The sequence below is a fragment of the Rhipicephalus microplus genome, chromosome X (assembly GCF_043290135.1).
Source record: "Rhipicephalus microplus isolate Deutch F79 chromosome X, USDA_Rmic, whole genome shotgun sequence".
NCBI lineage: Eukaryota > Metazoa > Arthropoda > Arachnida > Ixodida > Ixodidae > Rhipicephalus > Rhipicephalus microplus.
In genome coordinates, this window is record NC_134710.1 from 319,679,932 (window position 1) to 319,703,261 (window position 23,330).

The 23,330-nt window shown below is 42.7% G+C and overlaps 1 protein-coding gene across 1 annotated transcript in view; it reads left to right on the plus strand.

Annotated features, from left to right (window-relative positions):
• Nucleotides 1–23,330, plus strand: part of Fdh (alcohol dehydrogenase class-3 Fdh) — a 56,100-nt gene that overhangs the window by 20,115 nt on the left and 12,655 nt on the right. The window contains exons 4-9 of the mRNA XM_037413683.2: nt 4,830–4,917; nt 5,246–5,378; nt 12,688–12,904; nt 18,007–18,137; nt 21,550–21,685; nt 22,586–22,724. Of these exons, the coding sequence (XP_037269580.1) occupies nt 4,830–4,917; nt 5,246–5,378; nt 12,688–12,904; nt 18,007–18,137; nt 21,550–21,685; nt 22,586–22,724 (844 nt within the window). The remainder of the gene's footprint in view (nt 1–4,829; nt 4,918–5,245; nt 5,379–12,687; nt 12,905–18,006; nt 18,138–21,549; nt 21,686–22,585; nt 22,725–23,330) is intronic.

Here is a 23,330-nt window from a genome sequence, read left to right on the forward strand (position 1 = left end):
TGTAGACCTACAATTGGCAATGGCTATGGCAACTTGCACACAGGCGTTGCCAGCAGCGTGCTTGCTTGTGGGACAACTTTGCTAATCTGCTGTAGTTTTGTTTCATAAACAGCGACAAATTATTACTCAGTTTAAAAAGCTTTTAAGCGGAATTGCTTTGGGAAACGGACAACAACCCTCGTTATTTGATCATTAGGTGCTTAAAGGGTTCAATAACCATTTTTTATAGTACCTGTCTCTTTGATGCAACTGAAGGTTGCTAGTCAGAATGTCGAATCACGAAACAATGATGCCAGAAATTGTGTGAAATATTTTTAATTAGTTTAACGATCTGTGGCCAAGTGTTACAATGCACCTGCTATAAACAGCGGGTAATGAGTACAGCATTGGTTCATGTTTGTGGTTGCAGTTTGCCGCGCATGCATGCACTTGACTCTCTCGTTACCGCGCGAGAACGGTTGTTTTTCGTATGTCTCGAAAAGATTGTTTTGCCAGTTTGAAAAGTACTCCAGCACGCATCGCAGCATACCAAACTTTGCAGAATGAAATGCTCTTTCCAAAAAAAATATAGGTTGAAGAGCAACAAAAATATTTTAGAATGAATAAAAATGTGAAAAGTGTGAAATTTTTCGTCGCCAGCTGGTAAACAGTAGAATAAAAAACACTATATATGCAAAAATATTCAAGACAAAGGAGATTCAGGATACAGTCAAATCTCGATAATTCAAACTCAAAGGGGCCCGAAAAGAAGTTCGAAATAATGAAAGCTAAATAAACGGAGGGCTTTTTATGCAGTGGCGAATGTGCATTGAGCTAACACACGAGGGGGAAGTTTCAGAAGACTTGCATTTATTCACAAATCATAGGACATTCGTTATTAATTCAAGTAATCGGTGATGCGCGTCTGCACACGTTTGCCTTGCAAAGAGTCAATCAATTTCGCACGCAGCTTGCAAAGCATGTCTACTTCGGCTTCAGCATTCTCCTGGCAAGAGAAGTTGCGCGCGGAAATGACCAGTGCCGACTCTAAAGATGACGACAATGACTGCGTAGCAGTTGGAGCCTCTCCGCTACGCAGCCTTACGCAGCCTTATGCAGCCGCACGTGAGGCGAAAGGAGGAGCGTCTCCACACGGAGAGAAGCAGATTGGCATTTGAGAGGAAACCAACACTCCACGGTAGCTTTTTTTTTTTTTTTTTTTGCTCTCTTCGCACGCGTCGTTGAAAGGAGAGGGGTGACGTGGCAGAGACGGGAAAGGGAGAAGCGTGGCACCGGCACGTGAGAGACCCCCCCCCTCAAGACACAAAACCGTGCTCCCGCGAGGGGCAAGGGCTGCAGAAGATAGTGCCTTTTTCCTTTCCATCAACCACACATTCATTCAACCCACCGACAGTTTTTTTTTTCTCTCTCTCTCTTCGCACGCAGTGTTGGAAGGAGAAGGGTCTTTAAGTGGCAGGGACGGAAAAGGGAGAAGCGTGACACGGGCGCGTGGCAGATCGGCATTTGAGAGAGAGCAAACATTCCACCCCAGCCTTTTCTTTTCATTTCTTTCGCGCGCAGCATCAAGGTGTCGCAGGTGCTGCCGCGGGATTGGGCGGGGTGCTGAGAGCATTTTCGGAGCGCGGTATGTTCGAATTAACCGTCACAAGTGCTTGTGTGTTCGAATTACCGAGCGTTTTCGCCCATTGGAATACACATAGTTTTGATGGGACCTCATCGTGAGTTCGAATTAACCGGAAGTTTGAATTAAGCGTGTTTGAATTAATGAGATTTGACTGTATAAGTTTTGTAAATAAATGACCCGGGAACAGTATAAAAATAATTAATGATGTAGAAAATGTTTCCCTTCACATAGACAAAGAAAATCAGAACCAAGGTGCTGCTTCATTGCTCATGCCATGTGGTGAAGCAAAACATAGTTTTTCGTGAGACACAAGTGCACTAATACGTTCTTCTCAGTAAATTTTCATTGCCTTGTGATAAGAGTCTCTAGGTATTTCAATATAGATGGATAGCCATGATGTGAATAATCTCTGTATAAATGAGATGTCTAATGAGCATGTTTGATCTAGCATCACCTCTTTCCATGAGCCACCTCACTCCGCATAGGTTGGCGTTCCGATATATGCATCCAAGCATATATTCCTTTGCATCTTTGCGCATATCATAATATAAGAAAGGACAATATCTCGCACAGTTCTAAAATGTTTCGCACTGCTCCGTAGTCAGGGCTAACATATGCTCCAGGGGCCTTCAGGCCGTTATGAGAATCTCTGCAGCTAGTTCCACCACACCATGCCCTAGCGAAGTGTGGACCACACACGTAACCTGAGTAACTATAATACTATGCACAAAGGTCAGAAGCTATATCCTCTTGCGGCGGAGGAAATAACTTGAGGATGTAACCAAACAAACCCATGAGCGGCTATGGATGTCTCAGGCTGACGCAAAAGATCGTGCCCATAAAACTTTAAGCTCAGGTGCTGTCATCTACAAAATCTCAGCTGGTTCTCACTCAGTCAAGGTGGGGTCGCAAGACAGTTTCAAGCAGCGCATGTGTTTTGCAGCGCTAACGCGCACCCATGCGCGCGTGACAACCGCGTAATAGGAGCGACTAATGACACTAGATGGGCGTGACGACCACGTAATAGGAGCGACTAGTGACACTAGATGGGACCCTGTGTCTGATATAACGATACAAGCAAAACCAAAGCAGCTGGAATTTGGCTGTACACTTGCACACTTTATACATTCGGCGGACCTTGGGAAATATTTTTTTATAGAATTAATTTTTCCTGACTTCTAGCAACAGCTCTCTACTGATTAGCTGGCATAAATTTCTGACAATTGTTACTGCTCAACTCGGTCAAATTATGAAGCAAACACATCAATTAGAAATTTGGCTTGCAAGGTTTTTTTTTGTCATTCCAGATCTTCGATGTTACTGTAGCATAATCGCTAGGGTTACGCACTTCTGTCAAGTTCGCCAACCTAGTGCATTTTTCGAACTACACACACACATTCTTTCGCGCAAAAGTCTATAAAAAATCGCTATTTTCCCAGAGTCAACAAATTAAAAAAAATTCTGAAAGTTGAGTGGCTGAAGTAACTAACTACTACAAAGTTCTCTGGGTGCATGAGAAAAAAAATTTAACATGCCAAGATCGATGACCGAAAAGCGTCGATCACCGGTGATTGATTTGAATGGCCGTGGTAATGAAAGAGTTAATGCACGTGTGCCATGACTCAACATGTTGCCACAGGTGCAGTGTCACTTCTCAGCATGAACTTAATTTATCTCATAAGCACCTACAATAGAGTGAAATTGATAATAATCTGCATAGTAGCCCTCATAGTAGTGTGCATGAAAGCATCAGACTATGTACTGGAAAGTAAATGACTTCATAAACCAGCCTCCTCTGCTAGGCTGCATTATATAATTTCTTTGTGATTTTTAAACATGATTTGAAAATATATATTCTATCCAGGTTGCAAAAGAAAGATGCTTAAATCGGTTCCTATAATCTACAGTCTTTTCATTTTCACCAGGGTCTAATCACACGTTCTGGCCAGTTGTCAGTCTCTTTAACACAAGAATCTGACAAACTGGCGATTGCTCTGGACTGAAAAAATTCAATGTCATGCACTGCTGTTTTGCTTCGGCAATTCAGTGACAAAAGCGCAGCCTTGTGCTGTTAAGTCATACACTGGGTATGACGGTGCAGAAGTTGGCTGGATTTTAGACTTTAGTTGATGAACTAATTAATGCTTTCTGCACCTATTTGTGCCCCATCAGTACAATTGCTGTGTTTGAACACATACTCGAGAGCTTTCAATGACGGATATAACTGGCCCAGTGCTCTGCTGCAAACCTGCAATAAGCATGACCAAAGAATGAGAGTGTTATTTTCACTTGACAAATAGAAGTCAAGTTTTGTCAACACTGCTCACCACAACAATAAACTATGATGCAAAAATTATTCAAGGGAAAAAAAATTAATTTTTCTGCCAATAATGGAACAGTGTGATCAATATGCGAGCAAATACGGTACCATAGTTGTGCAGTTGGCAAGTGTGGCCCTTGGCACTCACGAGTTCCAAAACTGTTTACATTTACTCTTTAAAGCATTACCAGTATCAAACAGCTAAGCTAGTTCTCTTCTATTATAAATTCCCTCCCCCCCCCCCCCCCCAAGCCTCTCTTTGAGGTCTGAGACACGATGCTTTGATGCGCAGGCTTAAGATATTAGGGTTGCCATAAGCTGCTGAATTACAGAATAGCCCACATGATCGATACAATAAGATTGCAGCATACTTTCTTGACGGAAATTCGTTTTGATATCTGTTCCAAGTTTACTGCAGTTGCCTGGAAGTATCTTGAGGAAAAAGATTTGCTTGTACACTTCTCACTTCTGAGAGAAAGTGACTTTTTTGCTGGCATTCATATGACTGATCAGATATTAGTTCACAGAGAAATTATGATAAAATATTACATTTGATATCTGTGGGATGTTACTGTTTATGAGCAAATACTCCGCTTATTACTGGCAGCAGTTTTTCTCAAGGATCTACCTATATAGGTACCTTGCTTTTGTATGGCATATATCTTCCTTTACTAATCCACAGAGCTGGCTTTGCTCTTCAAATAAATTTAAGAAAGTTGACAATATTTTACTGATCATTTTGTATGCACTCTCATAATTACTAACACAGTTTACATTTTACACCTAACAGGTTCGCTGGTGTAAGTAAAGAATGCACATTACTTTTTTTTATTTTGTTCAATTATTTACTGAGTTTACTATAAAATTGTGCCTTGCACCTTCCAGGAGACCATGTTATTCCACTGTACATTCCCCAATGCAAGGAGTGCAAGTTCTGCAAGCACCCCAAGACAAATTTGTGTTCAAAAATTAGGTGTGTTTGTCTTCACCTGCCGTCCTGCTTTTCAAAGATGTTGTTATAATCTTAGCTCTTGAGTAAAACTTAGTGGCAGCCTTTCTAAGTGCATGAAACATTGTTCTGGTCATTTAAACTTTTGTCATATCTGTCATATTATGAGGGAGAAGCTGCATGAAATATTACTAGCAATGCATGCTTCCTGTTAACTTGATTGTCATCGATATCAGTGTGCATTAATGCATAGCCCTTTAAAAAATAGAAGGTGGAAAAAAAATTAACTTAAAGGTCTATTTCCTTGAAGTTTTCACTTGCTTATAGTAGTTTTGTTTTTCAATTTCTCAAGGACAACTCAGGGCCGTGGTCTCATGCCTGATGGTACAACACGCTTTACATGCAAAGGGAAGAGTATCTATCACTTTATGGGCACCAGTACCTTTTCTGAGTACACTGTGGTGGCTGACATTTCTCTTTGCAAGGTATGATTCGCATTCATAACTTGCAGTTGCTTTTATTTTTGCAATAAAGTGAAAGCACAAAAAGGGGTCGGTAATGCTTCAGCTGGAGAGCTACTTGGGACATGTTTGTTAGCTGCGCCCCACACTTCTGCAATAATTATTCATTTGAATGCTAAATGGATATTGCCTTGCATATGGGATATTTTCTTCTGTATAGCCTCTAAAAAGGAGCTGTATCACGTAAATGCATTACTACGCATATATTTTATCCCCCCTCATTTTCAAAAGATTAAAGAAAAACTGTTGAAGTGTCAATTTTGGCACCCTTATATGAACATTTATATGTGAGGCCAGGAAATGTTGGGTTGCATTCAAGTGCTGTGTTTTTGTGCCTGTGAAACATATGGGCATTTTCTTTTATATCACTTGCCTTTCTGCATGATATTAGCTGGTGCAAAGGAAGTTACTCAGAGGTCTAATATGCAAAGTTTGAGGTACCATGCCCTAGACACCATGCAATCGGAGGAAGTGCACATGTAGGAGCGAACATACAGTGTATTTATAGTAGAGGCAGAAGAGAGGTCGATATGTGTAGGACAGTGCCTCACTACATTGGATTTTCAAGGGAGGGTTGCAGTTGTTTGGTATAGAAAACAATTTTGTATATCGGGGCTTGACTACATGTATTTGGATTGTTGCCATATCGGGGCTTGACTACATGTATTTGGATTGTTGCTTATGGCAACCAGTCATCACTATTGACTCTATAACTCATGGTAGATGAAGTTGCATCTAGTGCCTAGTTGCTGGTAGTACACTTCAAAGCTACTCATCATGCCATTTTGTTCCATACTTAGCAGCCATACTCTGCAGTCAATTAATATTGTTTTTTTTTTATATACATATATAGATTTTTTTGCATGCCTATGGAAAATAACTTGAATAATGAAACAATGGCAAAACTATGCATTGTTGGTGGCTGTTCTTTCGACCCTAATTGCAGTAGTTTTACATTCATTAAGCTGGGATTAGCTATTACAACAGTGCAGAGCTGCTGGCAACAGGTGCAGAAAATTAGTTGGTGTCAGTGCACGTTGAAGAACACCAGATGGTCAAAATTTTTGGAGCCATCCACTACGGCGTCTCTCATAATCATGTCTTGGTCTTGGGATGTAAAACCCCACATATTATTTAGAATTAGTCGGTGTGGTGGTGTCTTCAACTCGCTGTGGGCAGTGTTATACTGTTATGGGAATGCTTATTTCTAGTGTACATGTATTAAAAGTATGTTATTCAGGCTGTGAGATTGAATCCCAGCCGCGGCGGTCGCACTTTCGATTGAGGCGGAAATGCTTGAGGCCCATATGCTTAGATTTAGGTGCACGTTAAAGAACCCCAGGTGGTTGAAATTTCCTGAGCACTCCACTACGGCGTCTCATAATCATATGGTGGTTTTGGGACGTTAAACCCCATCAATTAATATTATTAAAAGTATGTTCTTGCATGAGTGTGTGTCCAATTAAAAACTTAGGTTTCATGATACTTGACAATTCCTAATTGTGTTATAGCAGTGATTCCACTACTGCGCCAAGTGCGCCAAGGTGCGCCAAATTATATTTACTGCGCCACCCTGATAATATCTACGAAAATTGCACCAAACTGCACCAAAGTCGGATTTGGGAGCGTCTATCGCCAGCAATAGCCACGCCGGCGCGACAAAACATGTGAAGCTTGCTTTTCGGGGCCATCAAACTCACAACCACATACCGAGAACTATTCACCGAGCATAGCATCGTGTATTACTTGGAACGCATAGCGATTGTGCTGCGTCCCAAGTAATCCACGATGCTGTGCTTGGTGTTGAAGCAACTTCTGTTGTGCAGGTCGGCTCAGCGGCAAAATGCACTCTCCACAGCTAAGGCTCATGATGTCAAGTTCAATCGCTAGCGCGTTACTGTAGCGGCGATTCATCGGCGGACATTGTTCGTTTCAGGAGCGCTGCTGATAGCTTGTTTGAAGAGCTGCATTGCACATAATTAAAGCAGTTTCACTAATGACAGCACGCGTGACGACAGAATGTCTGTTGCGTTAATTTCTGGACATCGCAATCTAATTTTTTACTCTTCGCGTCTACAGAAGAACACATGTGTTTGCTTAAGATCCATGGATCTTCATTCAGAAGAGCTCTTTTGTTATTCCGTCCACCAACACATCCACCTTTCTTATCGCTGTTGTGGTAAATGCTCCTAAAAAACCCTGCCTTTTTGCACTTGTGAGTATTAGGGTCTGAACTCAGTTTTCGCGTGCTTTAAAAAAAAAGTGTCATGTCAATAATAGGAGCATGCCTCCTGGTCAGAGCAGCCAGAATTCGCTTTTAATATGCGCAGCTTGTAGTAGTGGACCTATCACTGACGGCCCTAGTGTCGGAAGGCACTGTGAAGTGGATACGCCATGTTGCACGTTTGCGCAACATCATCGTGTCACATCCGTTTCTTCGTTTTGGAGGGGGTAGGAGGCTGTGTCGCTCGAGGGGCGCAGGCACTGACATGTGCTATCTCGAGGCATCATGAGACGGCTCGTGAAAATTCTGTGCTATTAATGTCTGCTTCGCGTTTATATAACTGACCGCACGAAAACCGCTTTGGCACCTGGAATGGCCATAGTCCCTTTCACCGATGTCCTGTTGAGTTACGCGAAATCGAGTCCAAACAATACAGTTTGTTAGTTTCACTTAAGCTTTTAGCAATGAATGTGATACAAACAAATTGTATTGTAATACCAAGTGAGGCTTGACATCACCTGCGAGGAGCACTAGCGTGCACTCGGCGCATGTGCAGAAAACTTGCTGCTTGCGCTGTGTTGAATATTCTTAAGGTGACTTGGCTAACTAGAGACCCCCGGAACAGCTCCTGCATGCTTATGTAATACGTAAGCATGAACGGTGCATACAAATTGACCTCCAAAATGGCGCGATGAAGGTGTGGCCACCTTACAATCTAGGCTTACTGCATACCCTTTATATGGCCATTGTAGGAAGGGAATCACTCTTTGCACAGTCTGTTTGTGTTGAGCATAGAACTTGTAGAAGGGTACACAAGCAGTCTGTAATGCCTGCCAAAACAGCATGTGCGCGCCAGCGAACCCACAAGGTAAAGTTCACAGTTGCTGCTTAACGGCCACAGCCCTACCCCTACCTTTCTTCATGCTCCTTGAAGACAGGTGGCACGTTCCTTTTTGCTTGAGTAACAATCGGTGGTAGGCCTGCACGCGGAGTGATGTTATCGCATGCGCCCTCTGTGCAATGGAGATAGGTCGGCTCATTTTTATCTCTGCTTTAGCCCCAATCATTGCCCTTGCTCGCGTGCTTTTATCTGTGGGTAAAACACAAGGCGCGAGGGATGTTATCGATTTGGACGTTACACAAAACATGAAAGTGACGGCAAAAACCAGTCGAGAATGTCCATATAACTGCTATCGCAATAAAAACAAAATGGCCTTCACCTTTGAGACTATTTAGAGGCATGCATAAGGTACCCTGCGATATTTGTTTCTATTTTTCGTGCTGCTTTCTAGAGGACACTTCGGGGTTTTTGGTGTGCAGACAGAACGCCTTAGCCATGCAAAAATTCGCTGTAATAGGAAAACGAAGTTTGCTAAATGATGTAGTCCCAGCACGGAAAAGCCGCAGCAAGATGAAAGTGTCGGAGGAGGTTGGCTTTATGAGACTAGCTAAGTGAAATCATGTTATGCCCAGGAATTAAATAGATAGTGAGAAACAACCTCTCTTTCTCCTTGGAGTCGTCTTAGGGAAATGCAGTTGAGATGGCGTGAATCTCTAGCGTTGTACGTCACAGCGTTTGCTACCATGTATGCTGATAACCACATAGGTGTACTTAGAATGTTATTTCATAAAGTATAATTTTTTTTTTAACCAATATTTTGATTTGCTACAAAAAGTGTTATTTCATAAAGTACAATTTTATTAAACTAGTATTCTGATTTGCTATGAAAATAATCACTGAACAAGTTGTTCCAGAATGCTCAACAATATGACGTCATTATTTTTGCATCATCTAGTGAAATAGGAAATGCTTCTAAGATGATTGGTTTCTTGAGATTTGCAATCAATCGAAATATTTCTAGGTCTTCACAAGAGCCCTCAAATAATTACTCATGTCCCTAAATGTAAATGCAACTTGTTTCTCCAGTGTACTCCAGGATATGAAGTTAGCTGATTCAGAGTGCTCCCAGATACAATATTGCCTGCTCTAAAGTACTCCATAATGGAATATTTTCCTGCTCTAAAGTGCTCTAAAAATAAAAGTTTTTCTGCTCCGAAAATTGCTCCATATCGGAAGACCTCGGTAGCATCACTGGCTAAGATTATCTCTGAGGTGGAGAAAGGAATGCATATGAAAAGACATTCATTCCCCCACATAAAAGGGCATACACAGGCACTTCGGCAGTGCCAGTTTGTCTTTTTTTTGTTCAAGTGAACATTCCCTCTTCACAAATGCACTGCTTCCTTCGTGTTGTTGCTTGGCAGCTGTCTCACCAGTTTCTGTTAAGGATTGTCTAGTTGTTCCTTTTGTTCTGTGTAATTTTTTAACTTTCACATTTTTTACTGGACACAGATTGAGTCGTGCATATCACCGAATGATACATACTGTAAAACCTTGTTAAAACGAAGCACGATACAACGAACTAATGGATATAACGAAGCAATTTTAATTCATCTTGAAAATTCTATAGAAACCCATGTACTTAAAACCGCATTTTAATAAAGCAAAGATTTCCCCACAATAGATATAATGAACCAGTCCTCGTCCACAATGAGCATTGGTATATCCACAAATCATTTTGGTATATGTCGATTCTCGATACCTTATAGCGCGGCAGTTTACATCTCATCACGGCCGCGGTAATTCAAAACTTGCGCCTTGCGCTTCCTGAAAGCCGCTTGCCAACACACCTGTGGGAGCGAGTCTCCCCGCGCAGCAACTCGCGCGAGCGTGCACGTCAGCCGGCCTCCCCTCTATTGTAGAACTCATTTACCTGCCCGCTCATCTGACCTCCTTCTCCCCTTCTGCTTAGTAATGGGGCCTCGCGTGCCGCCGGGGCGGCAGAGATAGTGGCTTTCTTCTTTGTCATTCTCTGTAGAGCTCATGAACAACGGCAGCAGCAAATGGAAGCGCAAAAATATAACAATCAAGCAGAAGTTGGCAATGTTCAAAGCCCTTGAGTCTGCCATCAAGAAAAAAAAAATTGGCCCTGTATCTGCATGTTACACTGCAAATGTCGTCGCAAGACGATAGTCTTGCATCTGGAGAGAGTTAACAAAACGTTTATTTGAAGTTCTGCGCAAGAAAATCTGTGAATGGTATTCTGGAGGCGCTGCGTCAGAGTGGTTCGAGCGTGCAGCGGAGGCAAACGAGCGCATCGAGTCACGTCACAGGTGAGACATGAATGCTACCTGGCAGTTATATTTGAAAACAAAGCGCGCGACATGCGCACCCGTCTTAGAGGTGATAAGGTGTAGAACGCAAGGCGACGGGTAGGTGCCGCCACCGTGTCATCTTAGCAAAGTGTAAGAACACTTGCCTTTTCATGCAAGCGTTGCATTATTAGTGCAGCGTGAAAACACTGCGGTCCTTAGAATTACTTATGTATGCCTTTTCTGGTATAAAGGCACACATACACAATATTGATGTGTTGTTATGGTGCCTCAGGTATGCGCAATAATCGCTTTTCAATTGACAATCGCACAAGTATGAACGCTGAATCTTGAGCAATATTGGTGGGTGCTGCGGATGGGGTCCGACGTTACGGGTATGTTTGGTGTCGTTTGGGGTACTGTTAAGGGTGGACAAACATACAAATGTACAGACAGACAGACTAAAATTTTTGCATCGAAGGTCCCCAAGAGAGACTATCGTCTTAAAGTCACAGAAGATTTCGGCAATGTGTGGGTGCCGCGGGTGACCAGGCCCAGATGTTTTGGGATGCTCTCTTTGACACTGGCATTGTGCCTGACTGCAACACTTTCTGCATGTACGTTGGTGTGCCGATGCTGACGCGGTAACAGCTGAAGAGCTGTCAGATGCAGAAATTGTGCCCGCAGTGACGGGTGTGCATGACGACAGTGATGAATGTGTCGACACCCGCGCAAGCGCTGCATGCAACAGACCTGCTTTGCCGCTTCTTTGGTGCTTACGATGATGTTGAGGATGGACTTGAAATACCTGCTGCAGTTGAAAAAGCAGTCATCCACGTGAGGAAGAGTCGGCATAAGTCTATTGAGGACTATTTTTCTTCGACGTGATCTGTCAGCTGGTGTGCTGAATTTGGCGGAAATAAAGTGCATTGTTCTTTATTATTTTGCTAGCTTTTTGCCTTACGACGGCTGTTTTATTCTGTGCGGAGGGTAGCTGTGATATTCGTTGGCGAGTACAATCTCTCTTGCTGGCTGATTGTTGGTATAAATGGATATTGGCTATAATGAACTAATGGTTATGATGGCGACACTCCCTTCATCTTTGTTATAGCGAGGTTTGGCTGTATTATCAAAATGCACTTGCCATGCTTTAACCCTTCAATGTTTAAAATGAATTCATGGCACCAAACCTGTGTTTCTTGGCTTCACTTAGAAAACACAGTGGAGTGGTGTCAACAGTTTTCCTGAAACATGTTGTAGTGGGAAAATTGTGACTGCACCATTTATTAGCCACACACAAGTGCATGGTTTCTAGCTTAAATCATGAAAAAAAGTTTGATGAAACAGCATCGTTTAGACAATTGAGTGATTTTAGATTGCTGGTCATCCAAATCAAAACAAAGTTCAGATTATGCCTGTAAATGTGCAACACACCTTGTGTCATGCACGACACATCTGCCGCTGTGTTGTCGAGTGGTGCTGGCTAACACTGCCAGGTGTAAATCTTGTACGCTTAACGATCTAATACCAAAGCAACTGAGCAGGGAAGCAGCCATCACCATTGCGTGGCTGTTAGTGCAGTGAATATGTAATGCAGAGGTTGTGGGTTGTGCTCTCACCAGTGGTAAACTGCTGTTTCATCCATCTTCTTTGCCATATTGCTTATAATTACTACATTTCAACTAAAGTTACAAATAACTTCCCCTGGGCTTTCTTTGGCTTCATTATTTGTCACCAACAGATCTTAGACCCAGTATACTTGTTCACGATGTCTTATGACATGCCTTTTTATGTGTCGTGATGACGCCCAGTCTGGCTATACATGGTGCTAGAGTCTATGAGTGAAAGTAATTTTCATTCTCTCTCCCTTTTCATGTTGCATTTTGTGTGATGAAGATTGATCCTGCTGCACCTCTAGACAAGGTGTGTCTGTTGGGCTGTGCTGTGTCCACAGGATATGGTGCTGCCCTCAATGTTGCTTCTATCACAAAAGATAGCACTGTAGCCATCTGGGGACTGGGTGCTGTCGGCCTCTCAGTTGCCATGGGTGCCAAAGAACGTGGCGCGAAAACCATCATTGGGATTGACATCAATGAAGCAAAGTTTCCGAAAGGTAGGAACAAGATCGGTGCATGTCATTTTCGTAGTATGGGTGCAAGGTTTGTTGCATAGCCTAGATTATTAAAACTGGTGCTTAAAACTCATGTTGTATTCAATGATGCTTCGTGGTTGTGATGACACCTACTTTCATAGTTGGCCAGTGTTCCAAACAATTTTGTGGAAAGCTACAAACATTTTGTACAAGTGAAAAAGCAAATCTGCCTGTTGTGATGAATAAATGCAATACAATTCAGAACAAGCGCCCCCACCCCCCCTTCCAGCAAGCCTAAATTACAGGCAAGGAGGGTTGAGGCATGTTGAATGCTTTCCAATAATGGCGCCAAAATTTATGATGGTGGTGGCACAGTTTTACTTTTACGGGGGAGGAGGGAGCAAAAATTGAGGGCACACAGACTTCCTCAAAAGTCTTAGTTATGTTTGGGGCAAGTAAAGGATGGCCAGTCGGTAGACGGCGCCTGACGAAAATGGAAGATAATGAAAAGTGGCTGCGCACACAAGGTACTAAGCCGTTCGCCTCTGCACGCGCTTTTGTTGCCAAACCCCGTGTGGTTTTGTTCACCGCACCAGGCGCTGGTGAGTCACCCACACAGCGAAGCGTTCTCATGATGAGCCAGTCTGAGAAACAAGTGGTCCCTCTCGCGACACCGCTCCCGATAGGAGAATGTGGTTGCATGCTGTCACAGTACGTGTGGACAGACAGCAGTATCATGTTTACTAACTCCAGACAGCCGAGCCAGGCTTGTTGTTGCACGGAAGTATTTTAAGCTGTACGTTGACTAAATGACGGAGTTTTTCTTTAGCCGACTTCTTGGAGGATGACGATAGTAAAGTGTGGGAACGTAGAGACGGAGACACGTCTCTGAGGAAAGGAGAATTGTTTGCTGCATTGGTGGAGCATCAAGAAGGCGTTCGTCCCACAAGGCAGTCTCAGATGAGATGGGAGGTATATAATAGAGAAAAAGCGAGAGGAGGGGAGCTTAGTGCTCGAGGACGTGATCATGAAGCATAAACAGAGGTCATGCTTCTCGCCGACTCTCCCGGGTTTGATACTAGATCGAGAAGTTGGTGTCGATGTGTGCAGTTTACTAAGGGCTCGGCAAGTAACGCCGTTGTTAATACAGCCCAGTGCTTGCTGTGCGGTCGGTTTAGTGGCTGTCCCAGCCTTTGATTGTAAATAAGTGTCAGTGTGTAAATATACTGAAGTTTGCCTGAAACTGAGTAATCAGGCCTGTCCAGTCTTTCAACGTGTCGTTGTGGTCACGTGAACTATTGGGATTACCTCTATCATCCCAGCCTTAACTGTCTTCCAGCTCTTATATGTGGCACAGTGCATTACTGAGATGACTCGCAGACGAAAGGAACTCTGCACGTCAGTACAATGGCCTGCAAACACAACAAACACAAAGGCATGGCAATCATATTGCACGAAGCGGAGCATGGAAGCACATCCGATGATGAGCCTATGTCAATGCAATAGTTCTAGGCAACAGACATGGATTCTATTTGGAGGCCTTAGTTTTTTAAACTACGTGTGTCATTAGTACAGTCTTCATATTGCAGATGCAGTGGAACCCTGCTGTAATGTTCCTCACTGCTTCGTTTTCTCAGCTGTTACATTGTTTTTCATCGTTTCCAGCATAGCTCCGATAGAGTCCTGTGTATTGCACACCCTGTTGTTGCATTGCAATTGTGGGCCCGTTCCTGCATGTTGCATCGCACCGTAGCATGCCAAACCCGCTCAGGCAGCATCATTTTGATTTGACTTTTGACAGTCTTGGCCTGGCTTGGCTCTGGCTGGGACTGGCTGCAAGAAACTGCAGGCGAGTTGGAAAGGTCGCCCCTAGATAGCCAAATGTGAAAGGTTTATCACCGTCCTCACTGTGCTTACGATGAAAGTTTCACTATAGAGTGCCGGAAGTGCATGACAGTCAGTCTTTATATGGTTTCGTGACTTGTCTTCAATCGCTAATCAGTGCACTAAGCCTCTCGAATACCACTGAATTTGTCAATGCAATCTTTGTGGCATCTAATGGCATGGCACAAGCGAAAAGGGCTTTCCTTTGAAGAAAAGCTGGACGTGCTTAAAGCAATCGACAAGCGGCCTGTGCGAAAAAGGGTCAACATTGCCAAAGACCTTGGGCTACCACCATCGACGCTGAACAGCATCGTCTTGAAGCGTGCCAAGACAGAAGTGAATGCCGCTTTCTTTGGGCTGAAAGCCAAGCAAGCTCATGGTGCCAAGCACGGAAGCTTGACGAGGCTCTTCTCACCTCGTAAAGGAAGCTCGCTGAGCCGGTGTCAACTTCGATGGTAACGTTCTACGTGAGAAGGCGATGGAAATAGCTGACAGACTGGGTATCGCTGACTTTGTGGCGTCAAATGGCTATATCGACTTCTTCTGCAAGAGGCACGGCATCGCTTTCAAGATGGTAAGTGAAAAAGTGGCATGTGTGAACAGAGCAACAGTCGATGATTGGAAGTCAACACTATCTGCTCCAATTGAGAGGTACAAGCCTCGTGACATTTGCAGTGCTAAGAAACAGGCCTCTTCTTTACTGTGCAGTCATCGAAATCGTTCAGCCTGATAGGTGAAGCGTGCCACAGGGGCAAATGCAGAAAAAACCAGTTGACTGTGCTTCTTTGCTGCAACATGGATGGCTCACACAAACTAAAGCCATGGGTGAGTGGCAGAATCAAAACCTACTGTGCTTGAAGAACGTTTACCTGCTGCCATGCCACTACGAAAGTAACCATCGTGCATGAATGACCTGTGCTTTGTTTGAAGAATTTCTTGGATACTTAAATTACAAGATGGATTCTCAGGACAGGAGTGTTCTCCTTTTCCTGGACAATTGTGCAGCCCATTCGAGAGATCTGCCATTTCTACGGAACATCAAGCTTTTGTTTTTCCTCCAAATATGACCTGCCACTAGCAGTCATTGGATACCAATGTCATAAAAAGCCTGAAGCATTCCAACAGAAAGAGCATCATCAAGCGCTGTCTCACGTGTATTGATCGCAGACAGCAGCCTATAACTATTTTGGTTCTCGACACCCTGCACTAAGTCTTTTCAGCATGGAGTGCAGTGAGCGCGACTGCACAGTACTGCTTCACAAGTCTCCCCCCTTCGGTGTACAGACGCCGAAGGGGAAAGACTGCCATTAAAGCTGAACTGTTGAACGCAGCCTCTTGTGAGCAGCTTTTTAACGAGACTATGAATGTGCTGGATGCCACAGGTACGATGTACGAGTACGTCCCCATGGATCCTGCCATCATGACATCGGAGCACGAGAGCATCGCAAAGATCGTTGCGAACTCGATTGAAAGTGAAGCGGGTGACTGCGATGATGATGAGGATGACGAGCGTGAGCCACATGATTCTGAAGAGTCGGTCGGCTGTGAAGTCAGCAGATTTTAGCTTTGGAGAAGTCGTTGCGACCTTGGCTAATTTTGCAGCTACGTCGCACACCAAAGCGACACTGAAGCCGATGGGGCCTTCTAGGTTATTTAAGAACGCGTAACGCTTACCGTCGAGCAAAAGAATTGGCAGTCAACTATCCTCAAATATTTTAAGTCTTCGACTCACCTTGCTGAAATAAATTGTTTGTAGTCAAAGCTCCTCTGTTCTCATTCATTTTCTGAGCTTGCCTCACTCTTGCATTTTCTCAGCGGTTACGTTTTGCTCCCTGGTTCGCTGAAAAACATATGAACAGGGTGTTCCACTATACACAGCTCAGAGGCTATACTTATGCTCGCGGGAATCTGAAAATCATGGGTCTTGAGTAAATTTGGAATGTAATCTTTATGCGGGGAAGAAAAAAAATCAAACTTTGAGTGAGTGAGTGAGTGAAACAACTTTATTGTTGATCCGGCATAAAGGGGAAAGAGGTAGGAGAATTAAAGGAAAACTCTAGCCTGCTCGGACGTCCCGGTGCAACTACCTAAAAATTTTGATGAAAATTTGGTCTCTAACCCTCAAGAGGAAGGTATAAAACAGCTGCATCTTACCGGTACTTACCTACGGAGCAGAAACCTGGAGGCTTTCAAAGAGGGTTCGGGTTAAATTGAGGACGACGCACCGAGAAATGGAAAGGAAAATGGTAGGTGTAACCTTAAGAGACAAGAAAAGAGCAGAGTGGATTAGGGAACAAACGTGGGTTAAGGATATCATAGTTGAAATCAAGAAGAGGAAATGGACATGGGCCGGGCATGTAGCGCGTAGACAGGGTAACCGCTGGTCATTAAGGGTAACTAACTCGATTCCCAGAGAAGGCAAGTGAGTTAGGGGGAGACAGAAGGTTAGGTGGGCAGATGAGAATAAGAAGTTTGCGGGTATAAATTGGCAGCAGCAAGCACAGGACCGGGTTAACTAGCGGAACATGGGAAAGGCCTTTGTCCTGCAGTGGACGTAGTCAGGCTGCTGCTGCTGATGATGATGAAATAGGAGTGTGATGTGCTTTCCCACTGGAACGGCGTGTGAATATGAAATTTGTTGCAAAATTGGAGGGGGCACTTGTTGTGGTGGGGTGCTTGCTTGGAATCTTAAGGTACTCATTTCACTTGCTTCTGCCTCATGGATTTTTTTGAAAGTAATTAAAAGCAGGTTGTGTATACTAATGCATTATATAAGCAGCATTTGCATGTTATTTGTTGTCTTAACCAAATCATTCCAAGCTTGATATTTTTTTAGTCATTGAAAAATGAAGAATTTTCCGAAAATTCCTTTCATTTAATGCTTATGAGTCTGGTTCTCATACAACTCAAGGGTCTCCAAAAGGCCCACGATGCGGTGGTGATGCTAGGCCTCCCTGTCTCTTCGTGGGAGCGGCCCGCGATCCTACCCCTATAAAATGTGGGTAGAATCCTTCAGGACCACAATAAAGCGTTTCATCAATCCATCCATTCATCCTTTCTTCAAGCTTAAACCCTGCAACCTTATGCCAGCAAGAAAGTGCATGTTGAAATGGTAATTTCTTATTAGTACATTGGTTGAACCTCAGTCTTGTGTTTTGCTCTCTGATATAAGATAATGAGTTGTATTTCCTTTTATGTATTTATCAACAAGTCTAGAACATGCTTTCTCTTTTTTTCAGCCTTGGAGTTTGGCTGCACGGAGTGCATTAATCCAAGCAAGTTGGCTCTGCCCATTACCCAGCACCTGATTGAGAAGACTGATGGTGGTCTAGACTTCACCTTTGAGTGCATTGGCAATGTTGACACCATGGTGAGGAATTTTCTTGACATTATAATATGAGTGTTTATATGTATATGTTTCTGCTGCATCAAATTTTTCTGTTACTATTCAAAGAAGTGCACATTTCCTGGAGTTCTAGAGATCACAGTTGTGGGCGTGAATTTGTTAGTAAAGCTGCAAGTATGTTCATGTTAATTTATTATTTTGTGCATTTCATCTTAACTCATTTTGCCCATCTATCAGTGAATCTTCTGCACTTAGTTGTTTAGACAAGACTAGTATTTCAATGCAGCATTTTTGACAGTGCTGTTAAGTCTTGGCTGGATTTCTAAAACATTTCATCACATAAATTATGTATGTCTTGTAACTAGGGTTATGCAAAGGATTTTGGATAAATTAACATTCATGACTGCCTTGGTAGACAAAGTGCTTAACAGCGCAAACGACAGGAGGGGATAGAAGAGACGAGAACAGAGCTCTTATATCTCCTCATGTCGTTTGCGCTGTTAAGCATTTTCTTTGTCTACCATGCAGTACCAACCAGCCCAATCAAGCAGTTTGTTAAAGTTTATGACTGCCTTCAACTTTACAGTTGAAGCATGTAGTTTATAATTTAGGATGCTTAAATGTGTGAAGTTTTTCTCATCGGCTAACATCACTCTGAAGGTTGTGTTGCGAATAGCATCTGCCTGTTGTTGTTATCCAGCTGATGTGACTGTTACAAAGTCTTCACAGGGGATATTTAATAGCTATTTTCATTCAAATGCATCACGTCCTGTGGGGAGCAGTCATTGGTTTGGTAAAGCAACTTGCAAGTCTGGTATAACTCACCAAAGTGTCGCATTTGAGACTTGCTATCCCAAAATTGTGAATATACCTCACATTGCACCTGAGCAGCTCCAGACCACTGATTGCTACTATGCCTATTCAATGATGGGGATTCAACCACTTTTGGAGGAAAGTAGCGGCTGCTTTGAAGTGCATAGATGTGCGATAATGTGCAATCGTTTTAGTTTGCCTCATGAAGTTCTATTTGCCAAAGACCCATGAGTTGCAGATCCTCATACTTGTCCCATAAGAGGCCAGTGTGCAGCAGTATCAGTCTACCCATCTCCTGATGTCATACTGGTGCTTCTCGTCGATACATGGTACACATGCTGAAGCTATGGCAGAGTACCAGCAACATGGCATGTGAGGAACAAAAATTTGCTTTCCATAATGGATCAATTCTAATATGTAATCAATTGTTTCGGTCGGGCATCCTATTTCTGTAATAAGTGGCAGGTGGAAATAAGAATGTCACTTTAAAGGGACCGACAACTGATTTTTTTCCGGCATGACTGAAAGCTTACCTTTAGCAGCGACCGCAGCTGCACTAGTTACTCGCATAGACACGTAGTTATTCATAAGCAGTATTTTTTCGATTTGAAAGGCTCTGAACACCGGCGTGCCTTTCTGTGCAGAAACGCTGAGAATTGATAGTGGTACCAGTAGCCAATCTAGCGACTTGTGCATGCTGTCATTGTTTGGCTTTCGCAGGAATTTCCCTAAATTTTGCTGGAGTTTCCATATGCAACCACGTTTATTCTGAGCTTTACAACTATTTTTTGAAAATAGCAAGCCCTTACATTGAGACGATGTGGCTTTATACAGCTTCCCTGTATTTGTATCGCGTTGCGTGCGCCTGGGTCAAAGGTTGATGCACCTGTTTCGTGGATTCCTTGTCCCGTCATCGTTACTCTCTCGACGCACGAGCAAAGTCAAATCACCGAAAACGTCACTGCACGTCATTTCTGAGACAAAGTGTAGGTTAAAAATCCACATCATTCCAAAATCTTAGTGACCTGAAATCTGAGGGACAATTTTGAGGGACAATTTTTCCGTCCGTGCAGTTATCTCATTTCATGTCCTGGGCAGTTGTCGGTACTTTTAGGTGAACCGTTCATGTCTTAATGGGTTTAAATACGAACACTGCTCTGTTTTTATTTACTAATTGTCTGCTGTCACAATGGTTTCGTTGGGTGGAATTATTGGGATATGGTGACAAATTTAAAGCAGTTGTTAAAAACACTAGCCAAATTGATTCAGTAAAGTATAAGTCTAAAAATGGCAACTGATTTCTTCATAAGCGTTCTAGATTCTGAGTATGCTACAATAAGTCGTCAAAAAAAATATTCCTCACTTGTCACCATAGCTATGGGTGGTGTTGGCTTCCACGATTACATGCACATGTATACCCAAAAAAGGACTGCCATTGTAACTCAATAGACCCATTTAAAAAATTGTAAAGTTAGCTTTTCAGCTGTGCCATTTGAACAAGTAGCGGCGGCTCGTCATTTAGTGCAAATAGCCATTTCAAGCGTATTTTGCTTATGCTGTGACATGTAAAATGTCGAGTCACCTTTCTTGATATAAACTCTCATAGTAGACCAGCCCCAGCACGTTCAACTTGGACCGCCTCTCTGCTTGAATCACAACAGGTGTCGCCATGCAGTGCAGAGAAGCGCACTTGCGATTCAAAAAAAGTGTCTACGGGTGTGGTATCGGACACATCCGCCAAAGCCCCTAGTGACAGCAAGGTGTTTTTCATCTGCTTTAATTCCTTTCCATTTATGTCATAATCACTACACTACATTTCAAAACTACATACAATGTCTCCTGTGCCATCTTGGGCTTCTATAGATTGTTTCTACGGAAAGAATGAGCCCTTGATCCCCTTCTTTCATTCTGCAATGCAAGTAGCTCTGAATTTAAACTTTGCAATTGCAGAGGCATCCTTTTTTCTCCCATGAACCCATGTTAACTTCAAAATTTTCCCCTCTAATATGAAGATTATTAACTTATTTTTCTTTGAACTTTGTGCGTGAAGCTTCTTAAGTGGACCCAATCCTAGTTTAAGAATGTCTTTATTTCTATATGCATGTTACTATAAAAAGCATTTTCTGTATGTTCAGCTTTGAGTAATTTAAACTACAAGGTATCATTGACAGGTAAATTCATGACTTTTTACTAGAATTTCCAAGTGTAGTAAAATAGACTTGCTTGCCAAGATTGAGTTTGCTTACTACAGTATACAAAGTGAAGTGTGTAACAAGTAATCAGATGTAAGAAAGACATACCTACAATATGTTGACATAGAAAGAATAGTATATGGGGATGCTGATGGGGTTCAACACCGTTGGGCCAGTTGACTCTGTGCAAGTGCTGCGCGTGATTCTCAAACACTTCAGAAAAATGAAAAGGCTTCTTGATTGCAAATTTTTAAGTAGTTTGATGCATTTCAGGAAAGTAATACTTTTGGGCTTGTTTGGTATATGCATCTTGTAGGTTTCTTTGCTCACTCTTTCTGTTCTATGATAGCTGATGTGTTTTGCAGTGCTGGTCGCAGTGAAACTCGTAGCCACATTGTAACAAGTGGCTAAATGCTATTTTTTCTCTTTAGAGGATTGCCCTTGAATCATGCCACAAGGGCTGGGGCGAGTCGGTTATCTTGGGTGTGGCAGCAGCTGGAAAGGAGATCTCCACAAGACCCTTCCAGCTGGTCACTGGCCGCGTGTGGCGTGGCTGTGCTTTTGGAGGTAGGCATCTATTTGTGTCTTACCTATTTGTTTTCTATCATGAAATTTATTAACTTTGGTAATGATAATTGTATTTATATGTAAAACGAGTACAAATGTAAACTACAAAGCACGAGTGATGCTTGGTGGCTACAAGCTGTACATCAGTAAAGATCAGTGCTGCCACTGAAGCTGTATTATGTCCACTTTGAGGCACTTCTCAATAATAGTTAATTGGGGGTGTGAGTCTGAAATGTTTTGGAGATGTCCTATGAACCGTGTTAGTAGCGTTCATTGTGACAGCAATTATAGGCACACTCTAGGTGAGTTTTCATCGTTGTGGGGATGTTATCTGTAAAGTCTAAGTGGCAAGAACTCATCTTTGTATGTTCGCTATATGCTGTGGATGTGACTGAAAGTATGCAAGATTGAGTCGGGAAGAATGGTGATGTGTGGTACATCATTGCTGCTCTGTGTGATTGAATGCTCCTGATGTAATAATTAGGCTGTGGCATTGAGCTGCTGAGCTCGAGTTTTCTTCAGAATGTCACCAAAGGCATTTCTGAGGGGGCAAACATGTAAGACTGGTTGTTAATGTAGAGTCTCCCATTTGTATGACATGCGAGCTATGTCGCTTACTGCAGGCTGTATTTGGGGTTATAAGAATAATTAAGAATTAAAGTACACAACTGTGCCATCTAGCCAACAGCTGGCACCTGAACGTTATATGAACAATAACCAGCAGAGGAGATGAGCAATGAAGGGAAACGTGAACAGCATAGTAGACAGTGTGAAAGAAAGAATATTGAGGATAAGAAGAATACTTAATGAAGTGCCTCACTTGTAGTGGTAGCCAGTATCTATTTTTGCATGATGTTTTTGTACTAACAGTAACTTGCTCTTTAAATGTCATTGCTCCAGGATGGAAGAGTGTTGATCACGTTCCTGAGCTTGTGGACAGGTACATGAAGAAAGTGATTAAGCTGGATGAATTTGTGAGCTACTCACTGCCACTGGAAAAAATAAACGATGCCTTCAAGTTTATGCACGATGGTCTTGCGTGAGTACCAAAATTATGTGTACAATTGGATGTTGAGGGCTTCACCAGGTACACAGGTGTCAGCTTACTTGTCAGTTAATTCTGAAATGTCATGTGCAGAATACTGAGTCAGTCTCCTGCATTATACAGCTCAAATAAGGTATAATGCAGTGATGGAAGTGCTGCTCCAATTGCTTTAAACTTCTCCAAAAGAGAAATGCTGTTCCATGCTGCTTCAAAGTACAATATTTGTCAACAACTGCTCCAAACCTGCTCCAAAATATAGCTGGGAAACTGAAAACAGTGAACTTGAATTGCCTGACTAATTAGCGAGCTTAAACAAAAGCAAAAACTGGCTGTATAATAGCATATTGACAATGCTGCATGTACTATATAGGCGAGATTAGTTCAGTGTCATGATGTTTACTAACTGCTAGTGTGATGACTTTGATGTGTGACTGATTACATTTACCATTTTATCATCTTCGAGCTCATTTATGTCACAAGAGCTGGCATTTCAAGTGTATACCTCATTTAGCTTATTTTACTTTTGCAATTTCCAGTGCCAACTGTTTTGGTGAATGATGAAAATAACATACAGTACTCGTATCGATTACAGACTGCTGC